This window comes from Equus przewalskii, chromosome 9 (assembly GCF_037783145.1).
Source record: "Equus przewalskii isolate Varuska chromosome 9, EquPr2, whole genome shotgun sequence".
NCBI classification, from domain to species: Eukaryota; Metazoa; Chordata; class Mammalia; order Perissodactyla; family Equidae; genus Equus; species Equus przewalskii.
In genome coordinates, this window is record NC_091839.1 from 20,450,363 (window position 1) to 20,473,490 (window position 23,128).

The following is a 23,128-nucleotide window of genomic DNA, read 5'->3' on the forward strand; positions in this document are numbered from 1 at the left end:
TATTACCCTGCGGGACTCTTCTCTTGTACCCCATAAGAATACCCTTTAAAACCAGAGGCAATTGAAGGATTACAACCCCTTATATTAAAATTCCTCAGTCACGGCCTCCTTAAATAATGACGTCCACCTCCCTATGATACTCCTATCTTACCTGTAAAGAAGCCAAATGGAGATTATCATTTGGTCCAGGACCTCCGCATAATTAATAAGGCCACTGCTCCTATCCACCCCATCATGCCTAACCCATGTACTATACTTTCCCAGATCCCAGAAAACTCTAATTGGTTTACAGTCCTGAACTTAAAGGGTGCTTTCTTTTGTACTCCTCTGGATGAAACTTCCCAACCTTTATTCGCCTTTGAATGGAAATTTCCTAATGAAGCTCTTCCTACCCAATTGACAAGGACAGTCCTCCTTCAAGGTTTTCAGGATAGTCCCCATTTGTTTGGCAGTGCCCTAGGCAAGGTTCTGCGGGATGTCCAACTCCCTGTCGGTGGTTTAATACAATATGTTGATGATATTCTTATTGGTAGTCCCACAAAGGAGGATTCTGATCACAACGCTGTCCTTGTCCTTAATTTCTTAGCCCCACGGGGATATCGAGTGTCCCCACAAAAGGCACAAATTTCACAACAGCAGGTGTCCTATTTGGCCTATGATTTAACCCCAGGACACCGGGTGCTTTCTATAAATAGGAAAAAGGCTATCCTCAAACTTGGACCACCAAAGACAAAAAAACAACTTCACTCTTTCCTGGGTATGGCAGGATTCTGTTGTTTATGGCTTCCTCACTTTGGGATAATAGCAAAGACTTTTTTTTTTTTTGAGGAAGATTAGCCCTGAGCTAACATCCGCTGCCAGTCCTCCTCTTTTTTCTGAGGAGGACTGGCCCTAAGCTAACATCCGTGGCCATCTTCCTCTACTTTATATGTGGGACGCCTACCACAGCATGGCTTGCCAAGCGGCGCCGTGTCCGCACCGGGACCTGAACCGGTGAACTCCGGGCCACCGAAGGGGAAAGTGCGAACTTAACCTCTGCGCCACCAGGCTGACCCCTAGCAAAGCCTTTACATGAAGCAACCAGAGGACCTGATACAGAACCTCTGGAATGGACACAAAAGGAAGACAAGACATTCCAACAGCAATTTTCCTCCGCCCCAGCCCTGGCCTCTGCCTAATATCAACAAGCCTTTTACTCTTTATGTTGCTGAAAAGCAGGGCCAAGCCCTCAGTACCCTCACTCAAAGACTCGACGCAGAGACCCAAGTTGGATATTTCTCAAAAACTCTAGACTCGGTGGCTTTGGAATGCCCAGCCTGCTTAAGGGCTGTAGCAGCTACAGCTCTATTAGTTGAGGAGGCCTCTAAATTAACGGTGGGACAACCTTTAACAGTCATGACTCCCCGTCAGGTACAAGTTTTACAAACTAAGGGACATCAATGGATGACTGACTGGAGGGCGTCTAACTAAATATCAGGCCATCCTCCTAGATGCCCCTGAGATCATCCTCAAGGTGTGTCAAACGATTAACTCAGCAGACTTTACGCCCGGTCCTGACTACCGGGTCCAGGATTTGGAGCACACATGCTCTGAAGTCATAGGACAAGTGTACTCTAGCAGGTCTGACCTGCTGGATTCCCCCATAGATAATGTGGATGACACCTGGTTTATAGATAGCAGTAGTGTCATAGAACAGGGCCTACGCAAAGGCAGGGCTATGCTATAGTAAATGCCTTGCTCATCATCGAGGCACAAGCCTTTGCAGCCAATGCATCTGCCCAAAAGGCTGAACTCATCACTCTTACCCGAGCCCTTCACCTGGCGAAGGATACGGTTATTAATATTCACACTGACTCAAAATATGCCTTCTTGGTCCTACATGCACATGGGGCCATATGGAAGGAAAGGGGTTTACTCAATACAAAGAACTCCCCTGTCAAACACGGAGCAGAGATTTTGGCTCTTTTAAACTCTGTGCTTCTTCCAAAGCAAGTGGCTGTGGTCCATTGCTGGGGGCATCAGAAGGATTTGTCCCTTGAGAGCAAGAGTAATAACTTTGCTGACTGGGGAGCTAAATGGGCAGCTAAACAAAGTAATCTTTTAAGCTTACTCCCCATTCCCCCTGCTTTAGGCCTTATTAGTCCTATTTATACAAATCAAGAGATAACCCTGGCTCAAGAAAAGGAGATATACCCAGGAAACAAAGCAGTCTTGGCTAATTAATGACCAGGGAAAAATTTTCCTATCTAAAAGTCTTCAATGGAAATTAGTTAATGGAATTCATCAGGCTGCCCATTTTGGCAAACAATCATTGACTCAGCTACTATCTAAATCCTTTGATGGACATACTTGTCATGCCACCATTAGGCAGGTCTGCGGCTCTTGTGCTACTTGTGCTCAAGTAAATCTAGAGGGGACAGCTAAACCACCTCCTTTGTGACAAATAGAAATGGCAAGCAATAGGATATATTGGCGTATATGAGGAATTGGCGTAAATTTATAATTTGGTGTAAACCTAATTTGGCCTGACTTTGTTTTTTCCAAAAGGGCCTGACTGTGGCCATTGAGCATGCATTGTATATCTGCTTTAAACATTTACTATGGCAAGAACAAATGGCCTTAAGATAAAGGTGCAACTTCCCCTCACATTGGTGTTTCCTTAAGGATAAGCATCTTTCCTTAGACTAGGAACCAATTGCTGTGCTCACCTTTGACCACCCAGCTCACCTGGGACCACCCAGCTCGAGACAGCAGACCTGCCACCCTGCTGTGTTCACTGACACAGCAGACCTACTTGCTGTTTCCATCAATCACTGTGCCGACAGAGCAGTCTCACGACTATTGTAAGAGGGACATTTCAATCCTATGTGAAACATCCTCTTTGGGGGTATATAACCACTCTGTGCACCCCACTTCTTTGGTGCCCTTTCTTCCTATGGGAAGAAAGGCCCTGGGCCATGGTCCTCACATTTTAGCTCAGAACAAACTCACCCAAATTTTCATTTATAGATTGGTTATGGATTATTTTTGTCGACATTTGTTATGGCCTGTACGATGGGGCACCTATCTGGGGGACGATTGGCAACTGAATTTTACCCAAATGCCTTCATGTCATGGCTATAAATATCTTTTGGTATTTGTCCATACCTTTACAGGCTGGATTGAGACCTTTCCTTGTCAAAGTGGACAGGCAGTCAAAGTAACAAAGGCCCTTTTAAGGGAAATTATCCCACGCTTTGGCTTGCCTAAGACCTTACAGAGTGACAACGGCCCCTCTTTCATAGCTCAAATAACACAACAGATTTCTTCAACTTTGCAAATTAAATACTATTTGCATTTGGCCTCCCACCCACAATCCTCTGGGAAAGTGGAAAAAGCAAACCATACTCTAAAATGACTTCTCTCCAAATTAAGTCTCGAAACTCTGGAAACTTGGATTACAGTCTTACCTATTGGCCTCCTACGGATGAGAACTACACCTGAGAATAGTTTAGGGTTCAGCCCTTATGAAATCCTGTATGGAAGGCCCTTTCTACACACCGATGTAGTATTAGACTCTGATTACCACCAACTATATCGATATTCCATTGAGGCTGGTCTAATGTGAAAGGAACTAAATGACTATGTTGATAATCATTTACCTAAACCAGAACCATTGTTGATATACCTTGCCAGGTAAATCATGGAGATATGGTATATTTAAAAGATTGGAAAACACATTCTGATGGGTTAAGCCCAAAATGGAAAGGACCGTATCAAGTCATTCTAAGTACCCCCACAGCTGTAAAATTAAAAGATGATACTTCTTGGACTCATATTTCCTGAATAAAACCTATGACTTCTTTTCAGGACAAAGCTGATCCAGATCCTGCTGTTCAACTGGACGACTCTTGTGAACAAACCCATGACTTAAAACTACTTTTTAAGAACAAAATGAACCCTATCTTGATTATTTTCTTCTTACCTCCTTTGTAATTACAGGCAATTCTTTTTTAAAATGGGCTCAACATTATGCCAAGCTCTGGTAACCAAACCACGCATTGGGTTTTTGAACTCTTGCCTCTGTCTAGTACCTCTGGCCTCCCCTGGTGGGTCTCTCACCTCCAGGGTACTGATTGGTGTGCAATACTTCTCTTCACTACACAATGTATTTCTAGCTCTTCTCTTCTACAAGATTCATCTATTACTAATCATAATGTCTCCTTGTGGCCATCCGTCTCTGATACCTGGGAGCTCCCTGGCCACAATCAAACCTTTTCCTTCAACTCTACTGCCCAAATACTAACTAGATTTGCCTTGTCACAGGTGGGTCACAAACAACACGTTCCAAAGGTAAAGTCCCCAACCTATCGATACACACAGGATGGACTATATCAAATTTTGGATGAATATATTTGGCTCACTCTACTAATGGTCAACTCAGTCAAAAGGCCACTTTATGTTGGGAACAAACCAATCACACCTGTGATACATGGCCTAATAGCACCCAACCCATGGGACACATTCCCCGTTATATGCGTTCTCATATCATAGCCTTAAGAGATACTGATTGGGGTGGGACTGACTGGAATAGACACCCCAGCATACATTGGTTAGCCCCTAATGGCACTCAATGGTTATGTGGCTCCAACTTAGGGCCTTGGCTGCCACTTGGATGGATTGGACTATGTACCCTAGGCTTCATCTGGATACAGGGTAGAACTACATTTACTATATCTCCTCCTGCTGACCTACCCAACCTACGACAATGCTGGAGCCATTCTGTCTTCCACTGGTATGATCACCTTGCCTCAATTTTCCTTCCCCAATTAGGAATCAAAAGTGTCATCTGGCACATGGAAGCCCTAAACAAATTTACCATGAAGGCATTAAATGATACACAACACAGCCTTTCGCTGCTCGATTTAGAAGTATCCCAAATGCGTAAGGCTGTCCTCCAAAACTGAATGGCACTGGATGTCTTGACAGCAGCACACTTGTGCTATTATAAAAACCGAATGTTGGGGCTGGCCCCGTGGCTGAGTGGTTAAGTTCGCGCGCTCCGCTGCAGGTGGCCCAGTGTTTCGTTGGTTCGAATCCTGGGCGCGGACATGGCACTGCTCATCAAACCACACTGAGGCAGCGTCCCATATGCCACAACTAGAAGGACCCACAACGAAGAATATACAACTATGTACTGGGGGGCTTTGGGGAGAAAAAGGAAAAAAAATAAAAATCTTTAAAAAAAAAACCCGAATGTTGTGTCTATATTCCTGACTACCGTCAAAGTATCTCTGGCTTCCTATCTGATATGAGCCACCAAGTTAAATCCATGTCTGACCCTACTCTATCCCTAAACGATTGGTTGGACTCCTGGTCAGGACCAGGTCTCTGGACTACTGTCAAAGTCTTATTCATTGGGTTAATCATCTTGCTTGTATTTCTTATTATAATTTGTTGTCTATTTCATTGTTTGTCTTCCACATGTCAATAAAATTTTGCCTCCTGGACCACTTCTCGTCAAATGATTATCTCCTCTCCAGAGGGTCTGTATACCTTGTCAGCCTTGGGCTCTGCAGGCGCAACCTTCCAGTCCACTGAACTTCCTGCCTGTACCCCTGTGGCCCCATTTAGGGATGGCTCTATGACCTTGTACAGCCGAAGTAGTTACAGAAGACTGACCATCGTCCATATCCCTAAAGATTTTGGGGCCAAATGGGTTTGGGGGGAGGTTTATGATGAGGATCAAGCCTGCCCCAGGGAGAGAAGCCCAAGGCATCCTGCCCTACATACTGATCTATATCATCCTCTGGGAAGCATAGGACATCCTGACCTGCTCCAACCTGATTATTATCTAAGTTATAGGACCACTCAATAACCAGACCCCACCTACACTGATACCATTTTAATGACTTTTTTAACATAATCTTTCCTTTGTCTTATAAAGAGATAACTCACAAAGCTATGCCTTAAATTTAGCCCTACCCTCAATCCATGTTTGCAGCTCTTCACTGCCCGTGGGTCCTGTCCCCATGCTATTCTCTGAATAAAAGAGCACTTCTACCAGACCTTGAGAGCCCAGGAAATCTTTCTTTCGACTCCTCAGCTCACTGAGCCCGCATCACCCCTATGCCAATCCCATTCAGAGGGAGGTAACCAGACAGACAATAACGACCTTGTTCCCATTACCAACATATGATTATGCTGGGTTACAACTGGCAGTGGGGAGTTTTGGGAACTACTCACATAAACAGTAATCTTTAATATACATGTGAAAGATTTTGTTCTAGTTATTTTTAAACTAAATCAGGATATAGGGCATTGCTCCAGTCTCTGATGCCTATTCAGTAAAACAAAAGATTTCTGGAACTAAGACTAGATGGGGGGGCCAGGACCAGCCCCCTATATAACTGCCCTACAGTCTTTGTTCTGTAAGATGTTTCTTTCAGACTACTCAGCCATCTTCCCCTTTGCTAGCAAGCTGTAATAAAACCCTTTGTCTCCTACCACCTTGCCTCTCAACTATTACCATGTCTTATGGTGAGTAGATCACCCTCCTTGGGTGGTAACAATTCTTTTTTTTTTTTTTTTTTGAGGAAGATTAGCCCTGAGCTAACTGCTGCCAATCCTCCTCTTTTTGCTGAGGAAGACTGGCCCTGAGCTAACATCCATGCCCATCTTCCTCTACTTTATATGTGGGATGGCTACCACAGCATGGCGCACCTGGGATCGGAACCAGCTAATCCCGGGCCACTGAAGGGGAACGTGGGAACTTAACCGCTACGCCCCCAGGCTGGCCCCAACAATTCTTTTTAAGAAACAGCAGATATAGGGAAAAGCTCTGAAAACCTGGTAGAAGTTACTCATTTGTAAGGGAAATTTACCTTTATAAGAGAAATCCCCCATTTGTAAGGGAGCCTTCCTCTCTGTGCTAGGGAGGAGAGGATGACTAATCTCTAGAAACCGCTTACCAATCGAGAAGCAATGACTTGAATCTACATAATAACTTTACCTCGTTTGCTGTCTGCCCTCATCTTAACAACGGAATGTTAAAGCTACTTTTCAGGGACGGTGAGCCAGCCAGGAACATACACAGAAGAGAAAATTTTGATCTGCCAATGGAAACTCATCATGCCAGTGCTTCTGCATACCAGCCTGGCCTCCCTGACCCCTTAAATCTTAATCCATACCCTGGATCTGGGAGACAGAGTTGAGAGCTTGTCTTTCTGTGTCCTTACCAATCGATTGTCTAAGAAACTTTCTTCCCTCGAAGACTGGTGACCATTGTATCCGCTCCCGTGCACACGGGTGGACAGAGCCCTTGCTTGGTAACAGTATTTTCTACTTTTTCTTATTTCTTCTTTGCCCTGCTGTTTGTTTAAGAGCATGTTATTTAATTTCCTCATATGTGTGAGTTTTACAGCTTCCCTTCTGCTATTTCTAGTTTCATTCCACTGTGATCGGAAGAGATGCTTTGCATGATTTACAACTTCTTAAATTTATTAAGACTTTGTGGCAAAGAGGAGTCCTTTTTCCCTTGTTGCAACAATTCCCCTCCGCCCATTGCAACAATTCCAGTCCCCTTATTGCAATAATCCTTTTGAATAAAGTCTTTCCTTATCTAAATTCAGCTTTGTTTTTGACATGACAGACTGAAGGATGAGGTCCAGCCAGGCTTTCTAAGATGTGACCTCCTTTGGTCTCTTTTATCCCAGATTCCAGCTATCACACACTTACCGCTCTTGCTTAAACAGCTGCCAGGCCCTCTCCTTGATTTGTGCCTAATGTTACCACAACCTGGTCTGCTTTTCCTCCATTCTCTGCTTGGCCCACCCCTGCTTTCCTCTCAAGGTACAGCTGGAAACAAGCCTTGTCTAGCTCCCTTCTCATCCCTGAGGCAGAGATCAGCGCTCTTACCCTTGGGCTTCCGGACGTGGGAAGCCTATCGCACTGTTTTAGAAGGTTGCATATTGCTGTCCCTTCCCCAAGCCCCACCCCATGAACTTGAGTTCCCCTGAGACAGGAACTGTATTTTCTTCCTCTTAGTGTTTCCAGCAAAGAGAGGACATACGACAAAAGTTTGGAGAACAAAGAAATGGTAAGAAAGCGTAAGGATTTCTCAAGGTTCCCCTCAAGAATGCGCGGCAAAGGAACTGAAACGCACTTAATAGTTTTGAAACTAAACCAGGAGTGAGGTAACGGTGTTTGTGGTGACCTTGAAAGAAGAACTGGAGAATTTGTCATTCTGTTGAAGTATCTGAGGGAACACGGTGGAGGAAGGCTCTAACATAGTGGTTTTCAACCAGGGGCCTTTTTGTACCCCACAGACATTTGGCAGTGTATGGAGACATTTTTGTTTGTCAAAACTGGTCAAGTGGGGCTGGAACGGTGGCGCAGCGGTTAAGTGCACACGTTCCCCTTTGGCGGCCCGGGTTTGCCAGTTAAGATCCCAAGTGCAGACGTGGCACCGCTTGGCAAGCCATGCTGTGGTAGGCATCCCACATATAAAGTAGAGGAAGATGGGCACGGATGTTAGCTCAGGGCCGATCTTCCTCAGCAAAAAGAGGAGGATTGGCAGCAGTTAGCTCAGGGCTAATCTTCCTTAAAAAAAGAAAAGAAAGCTCCCTGGGCTGCTGCTGTTAGAGATGGGTTAGATGAGGTGAGCCTGGAGCTCAGAGGCTGGGAGGAGGCTGTTATGATGATCTCAGGGAGAAAGGTCAGGCTGGGACCTGATCTGGGGTTGGAGAGTAGGGGACAGATCAAGGATTAGGCGACTCATGGAAATAGGCGATGAGGGAAGAGGGAAATGAAACAAAACCCTGGCCATGAAGACCTGAAATAGACCTGACACTTCTCCTTTGTTAACTTGCACATCAGCAGCCTTTCCCTGTAACCACAGGGATGTCCACTGATCAGGGTACAAGTGTAGAGCCTGGCACCATATGTTTACAGCTTGAAACCTAGAGGTCATTTAGCTAACTGAAGGATTCCCTCAGCAGCATTTGGCCCTTGGCTGAGTGCACTTTGACCCGCCACCCAGACCTGACCATGACTGGGGGTTCACCATCCTCTGGACACTGTGCCATGCCTGTGTGTATTAATTCACTGAATTCTCAAAACAACCACACAAGCTAAGGAATATTGTCCTCATTTAACAGATGAGCAAGTGGAAGTAGCAAGAGATTGAGTGGTGAAGCAGGTGTCTGAATCCTGGCAGAATGACTATAAGAGATTAATTATTATTTTTTTTAGTGAATGGGGATATTCATGTAACGTAAAATTAACCACTTTTGGGGCTGGCCCGGTGGCGCAGCAGTTAAGTTCGCACGTTCTACCTCAGTGGCCCAGGTTCGCTGGTTCAGATCCCTGGTGTGGACGTGGCACCACTTGGCAAAGCCATGCTGTGGTAGGCGTCCCACATACAAAGTGGAGGAAAATGGGCCCAGATGTGAGCTCAGGGCCAGTCTTCCTCAGCAAAAAGAGGAGGATTGGCAGCAGTTGGCTCAGAGCTAATCTTCCTCAAAAATAAAAAAAATTAACCACTTTAAAAAGAACAATTTAGTGGCATTTAGCACATTCACAGTGCTATGTAACCACCACCTCTACCTAGTTCCAAAACATTTTTCATCACCCCAAAAAAGAAACCTCATACCCATTAAACAATTAGTCTCCATTCTTTCCCCCTGGCAACCACTGGCAGCCCTTAATCTGCTTTCCGTCTCTATGGATTTACGTATTTTGAATGTTTTGTATAAATGGAATCATATAATATGTGACCATTTGCATCTGGTGTCTTTCATTCAGCAAGTGTTTGAGGTCCATCCGTGTTGTGGCAGGTATCAGTGCTTCAGTATTTTCATGGCGGGATGGTAGCCCATTGTATGCATCTACCACATTTTGTTTATCCATTCCTTCCTTGATGGACATTTGGGTTGCTTCTGCCTTTTGGCTATTAGGAAGGGGCTTAAAATTTTAACCACTGGCCTTTACTGCCTTCACTAAGACAGTTTAGGAAGTCTCTAGGCCCTGTCGTTAAAGGTATGGTGGAGAGATGAATGAGGTCTGTGGGGTTCCTGAGGAGAGAGTTCCAGAATCTTCTCCAGGACAGCAGGAAGGGGTTGAAGAAAGCTTCTGCTGGAAGCTGGGCCTTGAGTACTATTGGACTTTGTTGTTGAGCCTTGAAGCACTTTATACTGTGGCCAGGGGGAGCTCAAAGCCCCCAGGTGGGTGGGGAAGATGCAGCCTCACCAGATTCGGGAAGTGGTTCAGACAGTGGCTTCTTAGAGGATGAAGCAGAAAGGAACCTAAACTGGGACCTGAGAGATTGGGGAAGAAGAGGAGACCTGTTTCATAAGATCCAGGGAGCGTCACACCAGAAACTGTGTCCTGGTGGGAAGTTGCAGCTAGTCGAGGCAAGGAGCGTGATGCTCTCGTTGCCCGGATGGCGGGAATCAGGTAGCATGCTGGAGGACGGACACTCTCACAGCCTGGATGGAGGACTGCAGGGAGAACCAGGCTTGAGGGAAGCTGTGCAGTCCAGTTTGAGATGCAAGGAAAGTGAGGAGACTGTGGTCATTCAGGGAGAGATGTCCAGGACGACATAGGGATTTAGAGCTTAGGAGAGAGGCCTGGGCTGGAAACACAACCTGGGCGGTCTCAGCAGAGCCCAGCCAGGTTGTCTCCTTGAACTTGTGTTCAAGTCATTTCAAAGGTTGACCGAGTTCACTTTATGTGCTTTGTCCAAGCCCAGGCTCTGAAAATACAGGGCTGGACATATTACTGTCCTTGCCCTGGGGGAGTTTATTATTTGGTGGAAATCAGAGTTAGATACTTACAGGGATAATCTTTTAAAAAGCTTAATGTCAACTTTTTTGAAGAGTCACATTGCATACAGAAAAGAGCAGAAATCACAAGTGTTTCACTCAAATACCTTTCATAGAGTGAATACATCTGAGCAGTTAATGCTGGATCAAGAAACACATCCTCACTGGAACCCCCAGGAGGTCCTTACTGGCCCCTTCCAGTCACTACCCCTCAAGGATAACCAATATCTGAACTTCTAATACTAAAGATTAGTGTTGTCTGTTTCTAAACCTTACATCAAGGATGTCACATAGTATGCACTCTTGGTGTCTAGGTTCTTTCACCCAACATTATGCTTGTAAGATTCATGGACATTGCGTGGAGATTTGCTTCTTCTGCTGCATGAACACTCTGCAATCTATTTACCTGTCTTACTGTTGAAGAGCATTTGGGCTGGTCCCATTTTTCAGCCATTACAATGCTGCTGTGAACATTCCTGTATACATTTGGTGAACATTTGTATCTACTGCTGTAGGGTACCCACCTGGGAGTGGAATTGCTGGCTCATATGCTCGGAGTTAGCAGAGTGCCAAACATTTTTCCAAGCGTTTGCACCAATTCTCACTTCCAACAGCAGTTTATGAGAGTTCCAGTTGCTCCACATCTTCACCAACACTTGATATTCTTTAAGAATTTTATTTTATTGTGGTAAAGTATACAGAACATAAAATTTACTGTTTTAACCGTTTTTTAAATGTGCAATTCAGAGGCATTAAGTACATTCACATTGTGCAACCATCACCACTATCTATCTCTAGACCCTTTCCATCATCCTAAATTGAAATTCTACACCCAATAAACACTAATTCCCCACTCTCTCCCTTAATCCCCAGCTCCTGGTGACCACTGCATATTACTTTTTTTTTTTTTTTTGAGGAAGATTAGCCCTGAGCTAACATCTGCTGCCAATCCTCCTCTTTTCGCTGAGGAATACTGGCCCTGAGCTAACATCTGTGCTCATCTTCCTCTACTTTATATGTGGGACGCCTGCCACAGCATGGTGTACCCGGGATCCGAACCCGTGAACCCCAGGCCACCGAAGCGGAACGTGTGCACTTGACTGCACCACCAGGCTGGCCCCTACTTTTTTTTTATCATGGAAAAAAATAACATAAAATTTACCATATTAACCATTTTTAAGTGTTTGGTACAGTAGTGTTAACTGTATGTACATTGCTGTGCATCAGATCTCTAGAACATTCTCATCTTGCAAAACCGAAACTCTATACCTAGTGAATAGCAACTTCCTATTTCCCTCTCCCCTGAGCCCTCTACCTTCTCTTTCTAAGAGTTGGATTACTTTAGATACCTTATATAAGTGGAATCACGCAGAATTTCTCTCTTTGTGACTGGCTTATTTCACTTCATGTAATGTGCAAGGAACTTCACATTCTCATTTATAAACTTTGGCTCAGAGGGCTGTCAACTTTCCAAGAATCAGTGCCTGGCACATATTTTCCTCAGAGATGCATTTTCTGGGCTCCAGACAACTCAGGGGGGTTGGGGAGGGGGGTGGGGTCATCATTTCTGGATCTTGATCTCTGAGTACTCGGTGGTCTCCTGTTCCTGAAAGGTGCGTGATGTCGTCCTCTGGAAACTGAGGGAGGCGTAATGGAGTTCCTGCTCCTCCTCTGAGGTGGAGGCAGTGGCAGCTGGGGCTGGGTGGTCTGAGGGTCTGTCTGACCCGGGTTCTTTCAGGTGACCCTGAGTGGGAGGAGAGAAGAGCATCAGAACTGGCCTTTGGAGTCTGGAGAAAGGAAATTGGGGCTTGAGCGGGCATTGACGCATTTACCCATTTCACACCCATTTCCTGAGGATTCGCTCGTTCATTCATTCGCTCACTCACTGACTCATTCATTCATACTTTTAACAAACTTAATCATAATGGTCTTCTCTTATTACTAATCTCGCTGAATCCTTACAACTTCCCTCCATGGATGATATAACTATTATTCCCGTTTTACAGATAGGAAAACAGACTGGGTGAGCAAGGTCAAGTAGCTAATTCTTCAGCAGAAGAGATCTCTGACCTCGGACAGTCTATCAGGGCAAGGAGACAGGACCAGATTGGCACACACATGCACAAAAACATATCAAATTGCAAACTGTAATCTGGTGAACAGCAGCAGGGTGTCGTGGTGAGAATGACAGGGGTCTGCGGTAGACCTGCCCCTGCCCTCACAGTATGCTGGGGACAGGCCTGCGATGCTACAGGGATGCAAGATGACGGTCTGCCTGGCACAGGGCAGGGGAATATTTGAATTGGAGCATGAAAGACAATTAGGGGCCTGACCAGTGCAAAAGGGGGAGGGACAGAAAGAATCACCCAGGCAAAGCCACAAAGGAGCAGAAGAGTGAGCCCTGCCTGGGGGTGGAAGGATTCTGGAACCAATTACAACGTGGAGGTGGGTTCCACACCAACAAGCAAGTCTCCAAGACCAGCTGGGTGTCTTACAATTCAACTCAATTCTGACACTCTCTGCCTGGAGATGGCGTCAGATCCCGTAGGTTAAGGACTCAATCCTACAAGACCATTACATGCCACCCCCCACTGCCCAACTTCAGATGCTGATTACAAGTCCAGGTTGTCACCTGTGCTTCTGATCAAATGGCTGCAGATCAGAGGTTCTCACGACCCCCGCCTCTGGTTCGATTAATTTGCTAGAGCAGCTCACAGAACTCAGAGAAACATTTTACTTACTACATCACCAGTTTTTTTATAAAAGGATATAACTCAGGAGCAGCCAGATGGAAGAGATGCGTAGAGCGAGGTATGGGGAAGGGGCACAGAGCTTCCACGCTCTCCAATTGTGCCACTTTCCATGAATCTCCATCCTTTCACCAACCTAGAAGCTCTCCAAACTCCGTCCTTTTGGGTTTTATGGAGGCTTCACTACACAGGCGGGATTGACTAAACCATTGACTATTGGTGATTGATTCAACTTCCGGGCCCTCTCCCTTCCCTGGAGGTCAGGGGGCGGGGCAGAAAGTTACAGCCCTGTAATCACGTGGTTAGTTCCCCTGGCAACCAGCCCCCATCCCATAGGTGCTTTCCCCAAATCACTTCAGTAACATAGCAAAAGATACCTTTATCACTCCCATCACAGGAAATTCCAAGGGTCCTAGGAGCTCATTGCCAGGAATTGGGACAAAAACCAAATATGTATATTTCTTACTATAAATCACAATATCACAGTATACAGTAAGCTCATGTTGTGGGGAGAGACGGGAAGCAGACTGGAAAACATGGCAGGGGACACATTACAGAACACCGGACTGAAGAATCTTGACTTGATTCCCTAGGCCTGTGCTGTCCAATAAGGTAGCCCCTGGCCACACGTGGCTATTGAGCACATGAAATGTGGTGAGTCAGACTGGAGATGAGCTGTAAGTTTAAAACAAACACTGGATTCCAAAGACTTTGTACCAAAAAGAAAAAAGGAAAAAGAATATAAAGTGTCCAGTTAGTAATCTATATATTGATTATTGATGGTATGCTGCTGAAGTGGTCATTTTTGGGTATGATGGGTTAAATAAAACGTTATATTAGGGGCCGGCCCTGTGGCTGAGCGGGCTCCGCTTCGGCAGCCCAGGGTTTCACCAGTTCAAATCCTGGGCATGGACATGGCACCGCTCATCAAGCCATGCTGAGGCAGTGTCCCACATGCTACAACCAGAAGGACCCACAACCAAAAAAATAAAATACCCAACTATGTACTGGGGGAGCTTTGGGGAGAAAAAGAAAAAACAAAATCTTTAAAAAAATATTATATTAAAATTGATCTCATGTTTCTTTCTATCTTTTCAATGTGGCTAAGTGTTGAATTAAATACATGGCTCATGTCATATTTCTGTCGGACTTTGCTGACCTAGGTGGCAGGGAGGAAGCAGAGGGTGACAGCATGTCAGCTGTATGGGGAATTTCTTGCCAAAACCTTCTTCTGGGAGAAGAGATGGAGTCAGTGACCCAGGAGAGACAGTGAGGGCTCAACAGAAAAGGGCCCAATGGAGAAAAACTTTGCTAAAAGGGAAAAAGGACAGGACTTGCTCACTGATCGGCTCTGGGAGGTGAAGGAGAGGAAAGAGGAGAGGCTGGTTCTCAGGTCTCTGAGTTGAGTGCAGCAGGAAATCTGAGGGGAGGAAAAAATTGGGGAGCAGATGAAGAGCTAATTTTTGATGAGCTGAGTAAGCTACCTGTCAACATGCCTACCCCACACCTGGAGCTGTGTCCAGATGGGACCCTGGATGGAAAGATGCCCACATCACTCACCCAGGAGACGGTACTCTCTGCAAAATGGACACCATGCCCACTCGCTGCCTTCTCCGCTGATTTCTTCTTGTAGATCTTCACTCTGAGGGGATTGACCAGGACTTTTCAGCCTGGTTGACTCACTGTCAGAAGCCTAGAGGGGCTGACTGAGGCAGGGCATGGAGGGGCTGCCTCGCTGCAGAGACTATAATGAGAACACTTGTTCCCTCCTCCTGGACGGCTGAAACCATACACTTGGCCAAGATGTCAGGAGGCTGAGCTCCTGATGCCATTTCAACTAATTGTGGTCCCCCCCTGGCTTCATCACCTTGCTTGGTCCTCCAGCTCGGGGCTTCAAGTTTTGGAGATTTGTTGAATCCACCCACCCTCCCATATCACCACCTCAGGAGGCCTTCACCCAAACTGGGGCCACCACTCACACGAAAAAGATGAGGCAGAGGCAGAGAGCAAGCAGGGCTGTGACACCAGCTCCCCCGAGGGCCCCCACAACCTCACCTGTCCTGGGTCCTGGTGTCCCTGCAGAAAAGAGAGATCCGGGGTAAACTGCAGGCCCCCTAAGCAGGCACCTGAGCATCCCTCTTTCGCAAACCCATGACCCACGAGTGCACCCACTTCTATCCAGGACTCTCTCCTTTGTCCCACACCCCTCTATATTGCAGCCTCCTGTTCCCCCGACCTCCTCCCCAGCCAACTGACAAAAGACTCTGAACTCGATTCCCTCTTCACCCTGAATCAGACTCATTTCTCTCCCTCTCAGTGTCTTCTAGGATCCAGGCTTATGAATCCCCATCTCCTGGGCATCACCCTTCATAGCCCCTGACCTGGGAGCAGCAGGACAGTCACGCTCTGTTTCCCATAAGGATTTTGGGCCTCACATCTGAGCCTGAGGCTGGAGCAGAGCTCCCTGCCCAAGCTCAGGGAGCTGTTGGTCCAGGGCCCGGTGGAGCTGGAAGTGACAGTGAAGGAGGCGTTGCTGTAGTTCCCCTCCACCAGTTCTTCCCTCAGCCACCAGTACAGGGAGGGGGCTGGCAGGCCTCGAGCAGAGCAGCTGCAGCGCAGACCCTCATTCTCCCAGGAGCAGGAGGGCTCAAACAGCTGTGGGGGGTCTGTGGGGAGAGAGGAGCGGAATCAAAGGAGCCTCTCTCCCCTCAAGGACCCAGGCATCCTTTTCCCAGGTGTGTTCCAACTCACTGGTCACGAAGAGGCTCAAGGAGGCTTCCAGGGAGCCCAACAGGTGCTGAGCTCGGCAGACATATGTCCCTTGGTGCCCCAACTCCACCCAGGGCAGCTCCAGGACCCCGGGGTTTGAGGAGCTCAGGATCTGGCTCCCCCGGGTCCAGGTTATCGTGGCGGGAGGGTTGCTGTCGGCAACACAGACCAGGCGCAGGGACTGGCCCTCCTGCACTAGAAGAGATGAGCCGTTGCCCAGAGCTTCAGGTCCTGGAAAGACAGAGAGAACGCTGAGCCCAGACCCTCATTAGGGGCTCTCTCTGTTTCTCTTTTCCTTTCATCATGTGGGTCCGTTTCTCCTGTTCCATTGCCTGATGGGTTCATAGCATTTGCACTCAGCCCCAAGGGGACAGGGCTGGAAGCAGGAATTGCAGCCTTTCCAAATGGCCGTTGTGCATTTTCCTGAACCGCCTTGGTCCCCACACCTCCCGTCTTGGCCATCTGTGCTGACCCAGATCCCAGATTTGCCTCTATGAGCCTTGCCATTTTGTCTTTCAATAAAGGTTCACTAAGACCAGTCTAATTTAGCTATGTCTGAGAGCTCACAGTCTCGTGGGCGAGATACCCAAAAGCAGGTACTCACAGAACAATATGACAGGTTTGGTGCTGGGGACAAATCGGGCTGAGGGAGCCCTGAGCAGGGGAGTGTGTTGAGACTGTCAGGACAGGCAGGGCTTTCTGGAGGAGGAGAGGCTAAAGCAGAGCATGAGAGTGGGTGGGAGCCAGCTGGAGGATGATGCTGATGGAAGAACCTTGTGGAGGAAGGTACAAGAGGTACAACTACAGCAGAGGTGTGAAATGACCTGCATGCTCAGGGAAAAGGAAATAGTTCTGCAAGGCTTGAGGGAATGGGTGTGTTTGGGAGTGTTTACATATGAGGCTACCAGAAAAAATTATGGGAGATTTAAATATAATATTAGCATCATAGTCAGTGAAAAGTCAGAGACACGAAAGAAAATATTGGTAAATGCAACCAGTGGTTTGCTAGTAAATCTTTAACAACCTGCTCATTGCGGTGAGAAAAAAACCGCCCTGATTTGTGTATTTGCCAATTTCCTAGGTGTGAATACTCCCTTCTTGGCCAATTCCAAGCACCCAATTTGAAGTCACTGAACCCAGAATTTGGAAAAGATGGACATAACTGGCTCTTGCCAACTTTAAGAGCCAAGACCAGTACACCACTAAATGTGACTCAAAAAAAAAAAAAAAATTCCAGGGGCTGACCCGGTGGCGCAGTGGTTAAGTTCACTTGTTCCACTTCTCGGCGGCCCGGGGTTGGCCAGTTTGGATCGCGGGTGCGGACATGGCACCGTTTGGCAAGTCATGCTGTGGCAGGCGTCCCACGTATAAAGAAGAGGAAGATGGGCACGGATGTGAGCTCAGGGCCAGCCTTCCTCAGCAAAAAAGGAGGAGGACTGGCAGTAGCTGGCTCAGGGCTAATCTTCCTCAAAAAAAAAAATTCCCCATTTTCGCCTGATGAAGTCACCGTACACTAAGTCAAAAGGCCATCAAAAGACTAGAAATAAATCAACTAACACATAGCTGATGTCTGTAATATGAAAAGAGCTTCTTCAAATCATTAAGAAAATGTCCACAAAGAAATACAAATGGTTCTTAAACATAATGAAAGATCTCAACCTAGTCACAAAATGCAAGTTAACACAACCGTGAGTCCACTTAGGATCAGCGAGGACGGACACGCTCAGCAGGGCAGGGGGCACACTGCACGTGGGAGGAGAAGCAGAACCACCTCCGTGCAGTGGGATTGGCAACATCTGTAGAAATTACACACACACCCTCTGATCCAGGACTTTCCTCTCTAGAAAATTATCTGACAGACACAGTCACAGATGTGGGGAATGTTTGTACAAGTCATTCTGTGCAGTATTATTTGTCTCAGAAGACCGGAAATGCCATAGTTTTCCACCAGCAGCGGACCAATTAAGTACTTTCTAGTATAATACACTTCCAATTGGAAAACGATGGAGTCACCAATAAGCATAAAGACGGTGTCCCATGTACTGATACAGAAGAATCTGCACGATAGACTAAGTTTGAGAAAAAGGCAAGTTCAGTTCACAGAAATGTATCAATGTCAGTTCCTTAGTCGTGACAAAAGTGCCAAGGTGATGGGAGATTTCAACAATGAGGGGTGCTGGGAGAGGGGTTATGGAAACTCTCGGTACCATGTAAATCTAAAATTGCTCCACACGAAAAATTTACTAAAAATAATAAAGATGCAGAGCAGTGTGAATAGTATGATGTGTACATATGTGTGTATGTGTTTAAATGTATATGCGTAGGTTATATTTGGGAAGATAACCAAGAGGGAGGTACACAGCATCCTGAATATTGTTTTATTCCCACTAAATTTTGCTAGGGACTGAATTGTGTTCACCCTAATTCATGTGTTGAAGCCGTAACCCCCAGTGTGATGTGTTTGGAGGTACCTGGATGGGCCTTTGGGAGGTGATTGGGGTCAGATGAGGTCATGAGAGTGGGGCTCTCATGATGACATTAGTGCCCTTAGAAGGAGAGACACCAGAGAGCTGGCTCTCTCAGCCCTGTGAGGACATGGCCAGAAGGCAGCCGTCTACAAGGCAGGAAGAGAATCCTCACCAGGAACCTAATGGCTGACACCTTGATCTTGGACTTCCAGCCTCCAGAACTGTGAGAAATAAATTCCTGTTGTTTAAGCCGCCCAGCCTGGAGTATTTGGTTATGGAGGCCCGAGCAGACTGAGGCACATTTGATGCTTCCTGTTTTAGACACTAACATTAAGATGATCCAGGGAGGCTGGAGAAGGAGGCAGGGTCCAGATCTTAGGGAGAATGAGGGCAGGATTTGGGATGAGGATGTGTCCCTGGCATGGGGACAGCACATCTATTGGACATGGAAGAGGCCATGCAAACCCCCTGAGAGCAGGGTCAGGGGTAGTGTGAGACCAGGTTGTAAGCTGATGATCGAGTTGGGGGCTTCCCCCATCTGCTGAGCCCACACCTGGCCTGAGCCTTTCTCCCATCTGAGCTCTGAACCTCAGCTCTGCTCTGAAGGGAGGAGACAGACCCCGCTTCCATCACAGGCCCTGAAGAGGAGAGGTTGCACCCTACCTGTGCCTTCTTTCTGGAACATGCTGATGGTCAGGTTCTGGGGTGCATCTGGACAGACAGACATAATTGTTCCCTTTTCAAGGACAGGAAAGTGGGTGTTGGCCCTTTCCCCACAGAACTTGAGAAATAAGAGCGGATGGAGTCGGTTATGCTCTTTCCTTCCTCCCCAGAGCCAGCTTGCAGGACCCAGCACCCACGATCCTGGGCTCTGCCTCCCCGTTCCCCTCCCCAACACCCACTGCCCTCAGGGACCCGGCCACCCTGGCCTGACACTCACAGGACACGTTGAGCTGGATGGTTCTCTCTGCGCTCACATCAGCTCCGGGTAAGGTCACTTGACAGGTGAGGTTGCTGCCATGGTCCTGGGGCTGTGGGGTGAGGGTGAGCACCGAGGTACGGGGAATCTTGGGGCCCTGGGAGGTGAGGGCCACCCCGACCCAGGAGAAGGTGGGAGGCGTCCCCCTCTCACAGGCCCATGGTGCAGTACAGGTAATGTTCTTGGGGTTGCCTGCTTCTAGGGTCTCCTGGATGTGGATGTCAGGTGTCTCTGTCAGAGCTGAGCAGGAGAGAGACAGAGACCAGGCCTGGAGGTGGGGCCCCCAAGGGTGACCCTAAGAACAACCTCTGCCTCAGGGCAACTGTCTCCTCCCCACCCAGCCTCAGCATCCTGTCCCCCTGGGTCCCTTCCAGGATGAGGAGCAGGGGTTCTCTCTCAGCCCCACCCTGGGGGCTCTCAGAACCCATCCACGTGTCCTCTCCTTGTCCCCATTCCTTACCTGGCACAATCACAGAGAGTTGGTTCTCTCTGTAATTATATTTCACACGAGGCCCTCTTTCCACCCTAAAGAAGTATTTCCCCTCATCTCCTCTCTGTACGTCTCTGATGTCCAGGGAGCAGCTGTAGTTCCTAATGTCCTGGAGGAGGTGGAATCGTCCCTGGGTCTTCGCCTCCACTTCACGATATGGGTGGTTTGTGGCCACAGGAGCACCAAGGTCTGTATTTGTACCTTCTCGGAACCAGTAGCCGTAAGCTGGGTGAGCATCAGTCCATTCGTCCGGAGGATAGGAGAAGGTACAGGCCACAGAGACACACAGGCCCGCTTGCACCGTCACAGACTTCTGCACTCGCAGCTGGTATCTCAGGTCACGAGCCCGGGGCCCTGGCCACCCGTCCCAGCTCTCTTTGCCCCACTCTGCTGCCCACAGCAGGGGCGGCCACAGCAGCAGCAGCAGCAGCAGCAGCAGCAGCGGCATCTTTGGGCGGACGAGCCACAGGGCCTTGGTGTCACAGGACTGAGAGGAAGCCCCACCAGGAAGCCCAGGCTGTAGTCAGAAAGGTGACTGACCGCAGAAGAGGAACTTGACACTCACGTGCTGTTGGAGCTGGTGTGCTCCTTGGAGAATAAACAGTTCTACTTTCCAGATGGGGACCCAGTGGGGGTCGCAAAGAGCAAGGAGGACCCAACTCTCGCCTCCTGGCTCCCTCCCTGTGACCTGTCTCTCTCGCACAGCTGTCCACAACAGGAAAGCAGGCACTGCCTGGACAATCACAGCCTCTAGATGAGGGGCCGTCCCTCCAGGAGTGGGACGCAGGAGGGGCGGGTGGTGGAACCTCAAGGGGAGAAAGAGGGAAGGGGTCCCCCATCCCCGGGTGAGGGAGGTGGTGATTGATGAATAAATGAACACGACCATCGCATCTTGAGCATCTACTCCTTTCAGGGGGGCGGCGTCAAAGGGACAATGGGACAGACTTTGGCTCTGTCCTGGAGAACGTCTCTAACACCTGAGGAGGCAGGGCAACCCCAGGCCCTTCCAGCTCCCGTCAGTACGGTGTGTGATGGTGGAAGCACAGGCAGCGGCTCGTAGGAAACACGGTTGCTCTGTGCAGCCAGAAAGTGAGCTCCCAGGTGTAAATGGCCGGAGTGGCGAGATCAGCTCACAAGGTGACCCCCAAGCGTGGTCCGGGGGCTTTCTGAGCTGCCCGCAGCCCCCTGCTCCTGGCATCCTGGTGTTGACCACACGGGCCAGGCCTGAGATCCAGGTATCTGGAGCAAGATGACAGCACAGCATGACGTTGACGGGAAGCTGCAGCTTTGGAGTCAAGGGGCCTGGCCCTGCTCCCCTCTAGGCCTCACTTTCCTCACTTGTCACGTGGAGGGGTCCCCATTCTCAGCCGTCGTCGGTGAGAGAATCCAGTATGATGACGGACGTGGGCAGTCCTGCAGGTCAGTGTGTGGCCCTGCCCATTCCTCAGTGGACATTCTGAGTCGAAGCCTCAGTGAGAAGCTCCAATGGTCACCAGCGCCCTGGGACTTCCTTTTCTGAGGCGTCCAATGAGGGGTCAGAGGCATGGACTCTGCAACCAGATGGCCCAGGCTTTAGCCTGGCTCCATAATGCTTGCTGTGCTGACTTGGGAAGGGGCTTAACCACTTTGTGCATAGTCCAGTACCTGTGCTCACAGGGTGTTATGGGCCGCATCGTGTCACCTCCAAAATTCAGATGTTGAAGCCCTAAACCGCAATACTTCCAAAGGTGACTGTGTTTGGAGACAAGCCTTTAAGGAGGTAATTAAAGTAAATGAGGTCATTAGGAAAGGCCCTAGTTGAATAGGACAGGTGCCATTACGAGAAGAGTAGATTAGGGTGCAGACATATACAGAAGGAAGACCATGGAAAGACACAGGGAGGAGCAGGCGGCCGTCGGCAAGTCAAAGAGAGAGGTCTCAGCAGGAAGAAACCCTGCCAACACTTTGACCTTGGACTTTGAGCCTTCAGAACTGGGAGAAAATGAGTTTCTGTTCTTTTAGTCATCTGGTCTGTGGTACTTTGCTACGTCATCCCGAGCAAACTGTTACATGGGGTCCCCAAGGAGATAAATGTGTTTGTGCAAGTGAAGTGCTCTGAGTACCCTGCTCTGGCCCACAGGGAACACAGTCCACTCAGCGGCCAGACGCCAGTCTGTAGGGTGGGGCCATATTGAGGATGGGAGGAGAAAAGGAAGCGGAAAGTTCTGGCAACTGGAGGAACCTCTGCTTCTCCTCAGTGAACCAGCTCTGAGCTCCAGAGTGCCCTTACTTCACCCCGGCCACACTTTCCCCCCTCCTCAGGATGGGCCGGGCTCCACAGGCCTCTGCTGGGGCTGGTCCCTTTGCTGGCTGAGGCTGTTGCTGCTACTGTACCCTGGGGCCTGTCTCTCATCTAAGCAGAGTGTCCTAGGACACTGGGCTGAGGTGACCCTCACTCTGGAGGGGCTGCAGGAGACTGAGGAGGGAGTGAAGATGTCCCTGGAGGATGGGACAAGTGTGCTGGGAGGTGGGAGGTGAACAAGGTTGTCAGGGAGGTAAGTTCATCCCTCCAGAGAGCAGGACCAGAGCCAAAGATGCTGATGTGGGCAGACAGGGAGTCCACCGCAGTCCACTGGCCAGTCCCTTTTCTGTAGTCGGTTCTTCAGCTTCTCAGCTCCAAGGTCCAAGGAAATCTAAGTCTGAACTCTCCAAGGAAATCTACTTCTGAACTCCTCCAAAGCATTTCTTCTTCCTCCCCTTACTTTGTGGAAGCACGTGGTAACTGAGACACCCAATTGATGCAGGCTCGGTGAGTCGAGGAGTCGAAAGAAAGATCTCTTGAACTCTCAAGGTCTGGCAGTAGTGCTCTTTTATTCAGAGAATAGGATGGG

General features: G+C 48.3%; 1 protein-coding gene and 1 long non-coding RNA gene across 3 annotated transcripts; one reads left to right on the forward strand and one right to left on the reverse strand.

The window, feature by feature from the left end:
- Positions 1-11,464: 11,464 nt before the first annotated feature.
- On the reverse strand, positions 11,465-20,706 carry LOC103558388 (sialic acid-binding Ig-like lectin 5). Of its 2 annotated transcripts, XM_070633338.1 has the most exons (9): positions 20,229-20,706; positions 19,730-20,008; positions 19,453-19,500; positions 16,304-16,552; positions 15,934-16,218; positions 15,532-15,628; positions 15,113-15,194; positions 14,895-14,972; positions 11,465-12,546 (listed from the first exon to the last, which is right to left on the reverse strand). In XM_070633338.1, the coding sequence occupies exons 1-9, from the start codon at positions 20,704-20,706 to the stop codon at positions 12,364-12,366; spliced, it is 1,779 nt and encodes a 592-aa protein (XP_070489439.1). In that variant the 3' UTR covers positions 11,465-12,363. The 2 variants fall into 2 exon arrangements, with proteins under 2 accessions (XP_070489439.1, XP_008529577.2); XM_008531355.2 differs by lacking the exon at positions 14,895-14,972.
- On the forward strand, positions 19,553-21,148 carry LOC103558387 (uncharacterized). The gene is made up of 2 exons (XR_546698.2): positions 19,553-19,777; positions 20,344-21,148. It is a non-coding gene; the product is annotated as an uncharacterized lncRNA (long non-coding RNA).
- The last annotated feature ends 1,980 nt before the right edge of the window (positions 21,149-23,128 follow it).

Excerpts from the sequence above, each read along its gene's own strand:
- LOC103558388 (XM_070633338.1), bottom strand. The coding sequence starts at position 20,706 with ATGCCGCTGCTGCTGCTGCTGCTGCTGCTGCTGCTGTGGCCGCCCCTG. Across the intron at positions 19,501-19,729 it reads CATCCAGCTCAACGTGTCCT|ATGCACCCCAGAACCTGACC; the intron begins GTGAGTGTCAGG and ends CTGTCTGTCCAG. Across the intron at positions 16,553-19,452 it reads GTTCCAGAAAGAAGGCACAG|GACCTGAAGCTCTGGGCAAC; the intron begins GTAGGGTGCAAC and ends CTGTCTTTCCAG.